General features: G+C 40.6%; 1 protein-coding gene and 1 non-coding gene across 3 annotated transcripts in view; both read left to right on the forward strand.

Annotated features, from left to right (window-relative positions):
- The window catches only part of nacad (NAC alpha domain containing), a 29,814-nt gene extending 26,536 nt beyond the window's left edge, over nucleotides 1-3,278 (forward strand). For both annotated transcript variants that reach the window (XM_017695784.2, XM_017695785.2), the window contains exons 7-9: nucleotides 141-272; nucleotides 2,501-2,623; nucleotides 3,085-3,278. In XM_017695784.2, the coding sequence (XP_017551273.2) occupies nucleotides 141-272; nucleotides 2,501-2,623; nucleotides 3,085-3,099 (270 nt within the window). In that variant the 3' untranslated portion in view covers nucleotides 3,100-3,278. The remainder of the gene's footprint in view (nucleotides 1-140; nucleotides 273-2,500; nucleotides 2,624-3,084) is intronic.
- A 5,761-nt stretch (nucleotides 3,279-9,039) lies between these two features.
- On the forward strand, nucleotides 9,040-9,146 carry LOC119262404. The gene has a single exon (XR_005129609.1). It is a non-coding gene; the product is annotated as a U6 spliceosomal RNA (small nuclear RNA).
- The last annotated feature ends 4,060 nt before the right edge of the window (nucleotides 9,147-13,206 follow it).

Raw genomic sequence — 13,206 nt, forward strand, 5'->3', positions numbered from 1 at the left:
TGCAGAATGTTGTACTAACACAGGTAGTTGGGATTATTCATATTGCACAGTATAGACCAGCATCCTTAGACACAATGAAAGCAAACCATGAGCAATAGACTTAATTCATGAAATACATGCTCTCCTGACTTTTATTCCAGATTGAGGACCTGTCACAGCAGGTGCACAAGGCTGCGGCAGAGAAGTTTAAGGTTCCCCTTGACCCTTCGCCTTTGACCCCAGACATCATCCCCAGCCTAACCATAAAAGAGGAGAGTGAGGAAGAAGAGGAGGTAAAGAGTCATTCTGTCAGTGTCATTTGAACGTCTTGATGTTTTTTTTTTTAAAATTAGAACAGCACAGAGAGGGGGGAAGTACTTTGGCTTGAAGTGTAGTCCCTCCAAATTCACATATACACTATATATCTAAAAAGTATTCCGACACCTTTTCTAATTCAGATTTCAGATACTTTAACCCTTTTACACCATAGCCATAAAATGCAATTTCTGTTTTGAAGGATCAAGTTAATTTGATAGATCAGAATAGAGTTGTAGCGGAAAATACACTATATAGCCAAAAGTATTCACTCACCCATCCAAATCATTGAATCCTGGTGTTCCATGGCCACAGGTGTATAAAACCAAGCACCTAGGCCTGCAGACTGCTTCTACAAACATTAGTGAAAGAATGGGTCGCTCTCAGGAGCTCAGTGAATTCCAGCATGGTACTGTGATAGGATGCCACCTGTGCAACAAGTCCAGTCGTGAAATTTCCTCACTACTAAATATTCCACTGTCAACTGTCAGTGGGATTATAACAAAGTGGAAATGATTGGGAACGACAGCAGCTCAGCCACAAAGTAATAGGCCATGTAAAATGACAGAGTGTGGTCTGTGGATGTTGAAGTGCATAGTGCGCAGAGGTCGCCAACTTTCTGCAGAGTCAATCGCTACAGACCTCCAAACTTCATGTGGCCTTCAGATTATCTTAAGAACAGTGTAGAGAGCTTCATGGAATGAGTTTCCATGGCCAAGCAGCTGCATCCAAGCAATCCGATGGATGACTCTGGGTTTGGCGGTTGCCAGGAGAACAGTACTTGTCTGACTGCATTGTGCCAAGCGTAAATTTGGTGGAGGGGGGATTATAGTGTGGGGTTATTTTTCAGGAGTTGGGCTTGGCCCCTTAGTTCCAGTGAAAGGAACTCTTAATGCTTCAGCACCAAGAGATTTTGGACAATTTCATGCTCCCAACTTTATGGGAACAGTTTGGGGACGACCCCATTTCTGTTCCATCATGACTGCTCAAAGCAAGGTCCATAAAGACATGGATGAGCGAATTTGGTTGAGAAGAACTTGGTGTGGAAGAACCCGCACAAAGTCCCAATAGAACACCTTTGGGATGAATTAGAGCAGAGTCTGCGAGCCAGGCCTTATCGTCCAATATCAGTGTCTGACCTCACAAATGTGCTTCTGGAAGAATGGCCATAATTCCCATAAACATACTCCTAAACCTTGTGGAAAACCTTCCCAGAAGAGTTGAAGCTGTTGTAGCTGCAAAGGGTGGGCCGACATCATATTTAACCCTATGGATTAAGAATGGGATCTCACTCAAATTCACATGTGTGTGAAGGCAGACGAGCGAATACTTTTGGCAATATAGTGTATATTCTATTTGATAATATAATTAAAATGATCTGAAACAGATTCAGTGGCACGTGGCGTGTTAGGTCGCACTGTCACAGTTGGACATGGTAAATTGCCCCAAGGTGTGAATGTGTATGTCTGTCTGTCTGCCCTGCGATGGACTGGCGACCTGTCCAGGGTGTATCCTGCCTTCCGCCCAATGACAGCTGGGATAGGCTCCAGCACCCCCCATGACCCAGATGGAGAAGCGGCTTAGAAGATGCGTGTGTGTGTGAAACATTTTCCATGCCTTCGGTGGAACTGCCACTAGGGGGCCTGTAGAAAGAGGCTGGGGTGCATAAATTGTTGACACAGGCATTCATTTGCTCAACTTGTATAATCTCCATAGTAAAGCACTGCCAATAGAACGGGAGCAGCTGTGCACAAGCCTAAAGTCACCATGATGGCGAGCGTCAGCTAGAGTGCAATAGTACCCCCAAGTACTGAGCTACTCTTGTGGCTCAGATCCTCACAGCAATGTTCTAACATCTAGAGTAAAGACTTCCCAGAGGAATAGAGGCTGTTACTGCAGCAAAGGGAGGACCAAGTCCCTATTTTAAAAAAAAGCACAGCTGAATACATACAGTGCATACAGTGAAAACTACATTTGCTCATTTGTTATACAAATGTAAACATGCATGTCTGAATGATGTATTCAAAAATATGGAAATTGCATTCAAATTTGGCATGTTTTCAGTCGCATTTGAGAGAAATGTATACTATTGTGTTCCAAAGTTTTGAATAGTAGTGTGTTACCTTCCCTCATATAAATAATGCGGCAGTTAGGTTTCCACTTACTTGATTTCACAGTGTGACATGAACTGTTTTCACTTAATCAGGTGGACGAGAGTGGACTGGAACAGAGAGATATAGAGCTGGTGATGGCCCAGGCTAACGTGGCTCGCGCTAAAGCTGTCCGTGCACTACGTCACAACAAGAACGATATCGTCAATGCTATTATGGTAGGACCTTATTCAATTAAACTTTGTTGTCATTATAAATATGGCTGTTGTCGGAATAAAGCCTCGTTTTTCAATTGTTGCCATAATCTGAAAATGGCTGTTGTCCTATACATTTTTTTGTTGTTGTAAATTTCATCATGAACGGACCAATTGAAACGGCCCAAACAGGTCTGGTTCCATCGACTTACATTAACAGTAAAGTAGTTTTTTCCCTCCTCCTCTAAAGTTATCATTTTGGAGATACGAGGTTTGTTCTGACAAGAGCGATATACAGGGTATAGTATGATCTTCAGAGTACTCTGGTGCATAAACATGAAGACAAGGACATGAATTTATGTATTTACATATACTTCAACTGGCTGTAAAATTTAGTGTCAGCACTGTTATGATATATGAGACTCAGAAAAACACAGTAAACAGTTTACTTGCTTTAAATAAATGTTTCTCTTTATGTCCTTTAGGAGCTGACCATGTGAGAGAAGAGGTCTTGCCTGCCCCCCGCTTCTCTCCCTGGCATACCCATCTCCCCTCCCAGTAATGCTGCTACATTGTACCTTCGATACCCCTTACCTGCTGAATAAACTCTGTTAAAACCGGAGCTAGCTGTTGTTTCAGTTGCCCCTATGTAGAAACCAAATAAATCTGAGATCACCCACGCACAGTCTCATGAATATGCTGGGTTTGGCATGTATAGAAACATTCGTTCACACTTTAGTCCAAGCAAATGTGCTGCTTTGTAATGTCAGCCATGCAGCCTAAGAAGGAACCTGACACCTACCAAGGCTGTCATTACACCATCTCCCACAAGATGGTACTGTAAAAAACGATAAAGGACCACACCGCCTGCACAGTGCGCACTGCTAACCCCAGTATTAAAACCATATGTAATAAAAATTCATTTCTATATTCATCTATTTGAGTTTATATTTCAAAATCAGCCATCATTCCTTTTTACATGACAAACCTCTCTTTATCTCTTTCAAGTTAAACAGGCTGTTTTTGTTACCGTGTCTTTAAGATCGACATATGTAAATGATCTGAGTTATGACTGGCTGCCGTGTATTATGGCTCGTTCAACTGTAGTCTGTGCTTATAACTTGAAAGATAGAGCTGAAGTGTAGATTGAATGGGTGGGTATATGGAAAGTTGTTGAGTTTTTTTTTTGTGACATCACAAAAGCAGTGAATTCAAAATCGGCAGCTATCCATCTAAAGCCTTGGGTTCACTACACAACTTTTAACGTCTGAACAGATTCTAAAAAGCCTGGGCATCTCGCACCATCACACTGTTTTTTGCAGATATTTTTTGGGTGACTGAAATATTGGCCATCACACACTACTCAACTCCTTAGCTTCTGCTGAACCGAATAGAACTGACTGAACTCTCGCAAACTCGCGTGTTTTCCTGTTACTAAGGACACGCAAATAAACAAACGTGTTTCATCTGTGGTTTGCGCCGACACAGTAAGGAAGCAGCAGATAAACATGTCTAAATGAGGGTCATGGATTTAAAAATGTGATTAGTGTGGGATTTTTAGAGTTTTAAATATGCATAAACTCAATTGTGCCTTAAGTCGGCTCATTAAAAAGCTTCGCTCCACACGTGACAGACTTGTCGCCATTTTTCTTTGCCTGCTTGCCGTGTTTTCTTCTTTTACACTCTCAGTTTTTCATAGGCGGCTGCAGGAATCCGTTCAGATTGTCGTTGATCAGTTTACTCTAGATTTCGCTCACAGTCGGGTCAAAAAAAATCAAACATGTTTGATAAACACTGACTGCTCTGAAACGCAATTGGGAGGAAAGAAATCAGAGTCTGCGCCCCTCAAACACCACTCGACTCTCTCTCCCACTGTCGACCAGAGCCAACCAGCACAGGCTCGGCCAGAATCGGGGCTAAAATAGGGGTAAAGTTTGTGTAGTGTAACCCCAGCTTAAGAACCTAATGGGCAAGGAAGTGAATGGCGCTGTATCTTTTTAAAATTTTAACATTGTTGACGTGATACAAATGATTTTATTTCAGAAAATCAAAGACATCTAGTTTTCCATCAAATGATTCCTTTGTCATCAGTGTAATGATGACGACAATTAAAGGACCCATATTCTTAAAGATCTTCCCATACAGTATTGTACAGTACAAATACAAGTTAGAAGTACAGTTAGAAGAACACAGATTAGGTTCCTGACTTCTCTCTGCACTTTATTCATTGCGTGGATTTGTAAAATTCCATTTGCAGGACATATCTTTGCCTATCATCTTCTCAGATTGCTGGTATAGTGTAGTGGGTAACACCTCTGCCTTCTATTCTGTAGACTGGGGTTCAAGCACCCTGCACTATACCAATAAAAGTCCTTGGGCAAGACTCCTAACACCACCTTGGCCTACCTGTGTAAAATGATCAAATTGTAAGTCGCTCTGGATAAGAGTGTCAGCCAAATGCCGTAAATGTAATGTAAGACGGCCTAAGAATTTTGAACAGAACAGACTGGCTAAACATTTGTGGGGAAAATGTAAGTGGGTCCTCAAGGTCTTTAATCTGATGAAGAGAGGTTTTGCTTGAAACACATTACAGCTTTGAGAAATGGATCATTTTGATATTGGGGGCAACAGTGCGCAGGCTTTTCTGTTGGTTTATCCTTTTAGATGGCAGGCCATTACGTTTTTCAAGGATTTGCATGCCTGGTTACTGTAGAATGGTAATCAAATAATCACCTAATCCGTTAGACCTTACGGTCCTATAGCTCCAGTGTTTTTCAGGAATGCCATTATATTCAACTGAAGGAGACTAATGTCTTGACACTCTCTAATATTAATGACTTTTGGGGAACAGACTGGACAAACAGTCTGAAATCTTTTAAAAACACATCCTTTATAAAAACAGGGTAAATCCAATGGTGACTCAGGACTACTAGTATGCTTTCAGTTTAGGACAAAAGTATCTGAAGTCGGTAAAAAACAAGGTAAAAAACACGTCTACCATCATCCTAAATTTCTGCTAGCACCCCTGTGGGTCAGTAGTCATATGTAAGTGCTAAGCTAATGCCAATTTACATGGTTTATTTATTTATTTTTTGTCTGTAACAGATATATTGCCAAAGCCCTAACACAGGGACGGTACAGATTTCCCCTGTGGTTGAAACGCATTGAACAGGCTACCACTCACACTCTCTGAGTTCCACAAGACCTGGGGATACACAACTCCAGTCCTAGAGCGCCGGTGTCCTGCACAGTTTGGTGATTTTCCTGCTCAAACACACCTGAATTAACTCATCCGTTCATTGCTAGGTTTCAGTAGCGAACCATGATTCTTAAACATCAGCCCTCTGAAACTTCCATCTTTGGTCCGAGAGCCCCTCTCCGCACCAAACAGCAAGCAATCCCAGCTGCTGCGCCTCTCCTGCTTGGACGATCCTATCATCCTAGGGTTTTGCAGTGTAATTGCTGGAGTTGAAATGCTTCTCAAAAGCATTTTTTGCACCAAATTAAGCTCTGGCTTCTGTCACGAACCAACAAGCTAGCTAGCTAGCTTTTTTTGCTAGCTTTGTGTCCTCAGGGCCTGCGTGCCTCCACAGTGGGCAGAACTTGGCAGGGCTGGGCAAAGTTAGTGATAACAAAGCCCACTCCTGTAGAGAGAAGATATAATAAGGTCAATTCTACTGTCATTTGAAATGGGTCTCATTGAATTACTATTGCTTGGCCCTCTGAAAATGTACAGTTGGACAACCAATCACCATCATTTACCATCACCCTCAGAAACTACCAAACTGCGTTGGACACTGACCATCCAGGACTGAAGTTGTGCCCTAGAGTGATGTTTTTTCCACAAAAAAAATAACGATCCCACTTACTGCAAATCCAAACACGATTGATTCCACTGCCAGCTCCTGGTTATGTGGGTGGTTTAATATGATACTTCAGGAATTGAGTTCAGCTCATGAATGACTAACCAGCTACCTTGGCTGCATGGAGGCTACTTAGATACCTCAAAAAAATTCTGTTGGGCGTTTCGAGAACTTAACCCCTGTGTTTCCACCCAAATCCTAACAACAGATTAAGCATCATTTCAATATTTATTTGGGTCATTCTACAGAAACGTCCACTTTTCTATCTATCCATAGGAGTCACTGGTGTTACTGATCGTCAGTGGGGTTACACATAAGAAAGGTGACACCAGTGACATTTTTAACGAATAATGCATTTTACAAAATGGCTGCTACAGAGCATCAAACCACATGTTGTCAGTCATGGAATATCCACTAAAATATTTAATTTAATCCATTTGTGTTCTATTTTTCCACAATTACCTAAGAATAAAGTCGGTCACACCAGGGACTTCAGCTAAAAGCTTGAAATCATATGAAATCGTGAGCTAAATGAGAAGATTTCTGGTAACTGAAAAGACACAGTGGACTAAGCATGTGCTTTTCTTCATGGAGCTTCAGAAAACAGGTAAAAGGAAGTCGAGTGAGGTCATCGGTGTGATTGTTATTTCAAAATGAGAGATTTTTTGTTACGTGGTAACACCAGTGACACATGGAGCATTCAATATATATCTTATAACATTTATTAGGCATTAGTTTTTTATGTCATCTAAATCCTACATTTCATAGTCATTTATAGACTATTGCAGTTAAAAATGCAGAAAAACATGGTTTTTCCTTCAAAATAGGGCCTCAGCCTTTACACATGACTGTGAGGACGAGCTCTATTGTGGTGCTTGGAATTCTAGACAATTGATTTAAAAACCAATATTGCTAAATTGATCAAGAAGGTGTAATTGTTAAAATAACTTATGTTTTATTTTGAAATATAAATAAATTGTAACCCTAACATGTTTTTCAAGTGTAATATATCTATAAACGCTAGGGACACAAAAATGGACGTTTCCGTGGAATGACCCATTTACATTTAATAAGTATATTAACTAAAAATTACAGACATCTATTCATTTTTTATGTCACAGAAATCATTTTGTCAAACAGAGCACTGAATTATGCTGAGAAGAACTATGAGTGTTCCCTACTGTGTGATCCATACTCCCTGAAATTGGAGCCGTCTTGCAGTCTTGCCTTCCCCTACAGGAGAGTAACACTTTTTGTTGAAATATAATGACCTCATCATGATCCGAAAAATTGGCAGGCGTGCAAGATTTTTTCACATAAACAAGTCCACGTCAAATGCATGAGTGATCGAGTCTCAGGTGTTATTAAAGGGGATTTATCAAAGGGGTGAAAGGAAACAGCAGAAATTAACATTATTTTAAGATTAAGTGACCCTTATTAGTCCTACAAGAGGGAAATTCTACTTCACCTCTACTTTTAACCCATCCGTGCAGTGAAACACCACACACACACTAATGAAGACATGCACTAGGGGGCAATGACTAAATTTCCCTGGAGCGTTGGGCAGCCCTATCCACAGCGCCCGGGGAGCAGTTGGGTGGTTAGGCGTCTTGCTCAAGGACACCTCAGTCACAAACTGTCGGCTCAGGGGATCAAACCAGCGACCTTCCGAGCACAGGGCTGGTTCCCATTATGATTCATTTTGATTAAAAGATTCTGTTGCTTTCTGGTGGCGTCTAAAAGTGTATGAATTTTTTTTGTGTTTGCCTGATGGCTTGATATCACAGTGGAAAGAAGGATTCGAATGGGTTAACAGGTGTTCTGGGACTGCTTTCAGATGCATTTTGGGATGCATTTAGGATTTGGGACCTTAATAGGGTCTAACAGAATCCTGCTAGTGGTCTCTAATTGTAACAATTAAGTCAATTTATTATTAGAAAGCAAACCATTAGGTTTTGTTCCTTATGGTTTCAACGATCTTTTTCAGCAGGTAGGGGTCACAATGGCTTCAGCTCAAGCCGTTTTATTTGCTATCCAAAATGACCAGTAAGCCTACATATCATTGCTGTTGTAACAAAACCTCGTATCTCCATTTTGGTGAGTTTTTAGTTTTTATCAGCATTTGAAAGTGCCTGTTGCCCTTTACATTGTGTGCAAATTTCATGATGAATAAACCAAAAGAAATGGGTCAAAATTGGCCTCTGGTTCCATTGAATTACATTAAAAGTCGAGTGTTTTTTTCCTTCTCCTTTAAAGTTATCATTTTAGAGATACAAGGTTTTATTCTCATGTTTGTTTACTGAGTATTTGTATATGCATATATTCTTATTCTGGGACTATTTTGCCTTACAACACCCTGCATGTACCTCTCTTTCATGAATGCATTACAAAAATACATTTTAAACCAAAAGCTTATCTTAAAATTATAATAAAACAATGTCTCAGCCATTAGGCAATGTATTCATAACTATTTCATGTAACGTAGTGTTGGGGTAGCTGTTAAATGCATGAAATGCTTCAGACATTTGGCTCCAATGGTGGTGCTTCCAGCCACCACCATTGGTGGTAGTTCCAGTGGTGCTCGCTACGGCAGCACATATACTAAAATTGGATTGATACAGAGAAGATTAGCATGGCCCCTGCGAAAGGATGACACGCAAATCCGTGAAGCGCTCCATTTTTTTGGGGGCAGTCATGGGCTGGAGGTTAGGGTTCTGGCCCTGTGACCAGAAGGTTGCCGGTTCGATCCCCAGGGCCGACAGTCCATGACTGAGGTATCCTTGAGCAAGACACCTAACCCCCAACTGCTCCCCGGGCACCGCGGATAGGGCTGCCCACCGCTCCGGGCAAGTGTGCTCACTGCCCCCTAGTGTGTGTGTTCACTGGTGTGTATGTGGTGTTTCACTTCACGGATGGGTTAAATGCGGAGGTGGAATTTCCCCGGTTGTGGGATCAAAAAAGTATCACTTATCACTAATCAATCACCAACACTGTGAAGAAATTTGACCTGATAAGTTTTTCTATGATGTCACATTTCAAGTGAAACTACTCTGAATGACTTTGTTTATATACTAACAGTTTAATCATGAAGCAGTGAAATTCTCATTTAGGTACAACTGTTCAGATATAAACTGTCCCTCAAAGTACTACAATATAGACCCACATATGCTGAGGTGAGCTGAGCAGTGGTCGACGAAGTACACAAATCATGCACACGAGTTAAAGTAGAGATACCCAAGGTGAAATATTACTCCAGTAAAAGTAGAAATTCCTCCCTTTAGACCTCCACTTGAGTAAAAGTACTAAAGTATTTGCCTTCAAATGTACTTAAGTATCAAAGTAAAAGTACTAAAAGAGTAATTCTGGCTCTGATGTTCTGCTATCATCTTTATAACAAGACTGGCTTCATGAACTCATTTCAGGTGAAAGTCCTCCAGCGTCTCTGTTGGTAAACCAGTCTTTTAATAGAACGTCATTAATTAGTGACGCTGACGTCTATTAAAATGATCATAAGCACAAAACACTGAAGGTAAACAGTTTCCATCAGGGAGAACCGAGTGGCTCTGAAATCACTTTTTACACACAAGCAAAGTTTCAGTTTCAGATTTATTTACAACTTTAGTTCCAAGTTTAAGTTGAATAAAAACTGGCTTTAAACTCAGGATCACAGATGAGCTCCTTTACTATGTTGATCTGTAGGCCTCTGTTCATAAACATAAACCAGCCCAAACTAATTTACTATAAAATGAAATGGTGTTTGTAGAAATTCAGAAAAAAGCAGCATCAGTCTCGACTGCATATGTGGACATATTTCTATATTGAGCTCTATTTACACAAAGTTAGGTTAGTTCATCATTTATGTTGAACAGACTCTCCCAAAATTTTACGCTGCTGCGCTGACGTTGAACCGTGTGCTGCATTGGGTCGGTATGACCAACAGGTCAAAACCAGCTCTAAACAAAGTGACCACTGTGCCCTGATTGGTGCTCTGGCTTTGTGCTTCTTTTGTTTTGACGTGTTACGTTTTTATACACACAGAAACCAAAAGGAACAAAAGATTTCTCAAAATGTAGGAGGAAAAAGTCAGATATTAGACTTTGAAATGTAGCGGAGTGAAAGTAAAAAGTCACCCAGAATGGAAAAACTTCAGTACAGATACATGAAAAAATACTTAAATACAGTAACCAATTACATTTACTTAGTTACTCTCCACCACTGGAACTGAAACACTTCCACAGTTTAGTGTTCATCTTGTTTGCACATGTCGTATGTGAGCCCACACCTACAGCCAAGGATGTATAATCACTGAAAACATAAGTTCTTACATGAGGTTCTCTTTCTGTGCTCAATAGGAGAATCAGTGTGGAGTTAGTGCCACCTGCTGTCGTTGAGTGGAAAAGCTTTCCAGTAGCCTCGACCAGGATTGTGTAGCTGTGATCAGCTGATTTTTGTTAGGAGAACAAGAAACACACAGTACTGTGCAAAAGTCAGAGACCACCCATTCAGTCACTCAAGTTTCAGCCAAAATGACCATTACAAGTTACTTAGTCAGAAGAAAACAAACATATTTAACCAAAAGTGACAAAGGCCTCCATTGCTATGTATATCAAACTTAGCATTTATCATTTGTCCACTCTCTGAATGCATATATGGAGCATTTTAAGCTGTTCTCTGACATCTACGTTGAAGATGACCTTAGTCAGGGTGAAAAATGCCCAGATGTGGTTTCACACGCTCTGATTTGGGCCTAGAATGAAACAGGCTGTTGTCTAGTTTTCCTTTTTGCTCGGTGGGCTTATGAATAATTTGACGAGCTGTGCTCTGATTGGCTGGTTTACAGAGAGGCCCTGTGAGGCAGCCCAGACCCAGGCAGAAAAGTAAAATGAACCTCAGGGCTAGGCAAGGCTACCAAGTTAATTGGGTCATTGTATACTAAACTTTTTTCTCAAACGTTCACTTCATCTATCTATAAGAGTCACTGGTGTTACTGATCGTCACTGGTGTTCCACATAGGAAAGGTAACCCCAGAGACCGTAGCACCATAATGGCTGCTACAGAGCATTAAGCCACATGTTGGCAATCATGGAACATCCACTAAAACATGCAGTTTAATCCATTTGTATTCTATTTTTTCACAATTACCTTATTGTGGAAAAATACATACGGTCAGCTTAGGGGATCAAACTGGCGATCTTCTGGTCACAAGGCTGGTTCCCTGGCCTCCAGCCCACGACTGCCCTGCCATAACTACCCAAACTCACCTTAGCTGCCTTCTCTTCTTTCTCAAGTGTATCTAAAACAGCCAAAGGAAATATTGCTGAAGAAACTGAACGATTCACTTACGTAGGGAAGAGCAAAGTCAAAAGAAAAGTGGGAAAACAGGAGTTTCCACAACTGGAGCTCAAAAAATGATTAAAAGATAATAAGAAGATGGGAACAACCGCACAAGACCTGATGGAAAACCACACCTTGAAGCCTTCATCTTTATGAAAATAAGAGAAATTGAAGCCCCACTCTTGCTGCAGATCTGAAAACATCCACAGATGTTTCTGTCCATCCTTCCACTGGGAGTGATACTGAGTGATTTGGGGCATCTCGGTCCCAAAGATATTACAAATAATAAAAGAAATGCTGTTTCGCATTATGTATGTTTCATCTACTAGTTAAGATACATAAACATGGCAAACTAGCTCATTCAAACTGACCCATATGGCACATAATACAGCAATACATCATTATTTAACATTATTAAACAGCACATTGGGATCACCAGTAAGCCCCAGCTGGCAAGCCCTGCTTTGTACTGCAACAACAAAGACTTTCAGCTGGGAAATGTGTGCGCTTTTGGGGGTGGTGGGGGAGTGGCGCATTTATCTGCTTAAAACACTCATAGCCATATCTCAGAACAGGACGCTTGTGGGTGGAGGGTCCCGGAGCATGAAACCACACACACGCTGACTTTCACCCACAACCCCCTCAGTCACCAAAAAGAGAGCTCAGAAATAACTGCAATGTAATTTAATCGAAACTATCATAGCTTGTTTAAAAAGGGGGCAAACAATAACAAACTATGGCAGATTGCAAAATACTTTATGGGCAATAACACTATGCGGCTCAGAGCTAACTTTGGCAGGGCGGGGCAATGTGACGAAATTTATCACCGTCGTGATAAATGACATCATAATGTGTCGCTATGTTTTCGGAGCATATTGTGGTTATCGTCAGTACCAAGAAAATCCTTTCCAACTACTTGTTTGATTTAAAAAAAAAAAAAAAAAGTATATCACTTCCGTCAGAACAAAACCTCGTATCTCTAAAATGGTAACTTTACAGGAGAAGGAAAAAATCTACTTTACTTGTAAATTAAGTCAATGGAACCAGACGTCTTTCCAAGAATTTTGGAATGAATCTTTTAGTCCATTCATCATGAAATTTACACACAATGTAAAGGCTAACACGTTTTCAAATCCTGTCAAAAATTGAAAGACGACAAAAATGGAGATACAAGGTTTTCTTCCCACAACAGCAATAACATTCCTGGATTTTATTGCAATGAAGTATGGAAAATGTTGAATATAAAGAATAAAATAACAAGAATCATTTTTTATGGTAACTTATATGTTAAAAAAAAATACCGTGACATTGTGTACTGTGAAAACATCTTGAAGTATTGTGATTTTACATTTTTGCCACAACACCCACCTCTACTTTAGGGCTTTGTTTGAAATTATGTATCGTCGCTGT

This window comes from Pygocentrus nattereri, chromosome 24, assembly GCF_015220715.1.
Source record: "Pygocentrus nattereri isolate fPygNat1 chromosome 24, fPygNat1.pri, whole genome shotgun sequence".
NCBI lineage: Eukaryota > Metazoa > Chordata > Actinopteri > Characiformes > Serrasalmidae > Pygocentrus > Pygocentrus nattereri.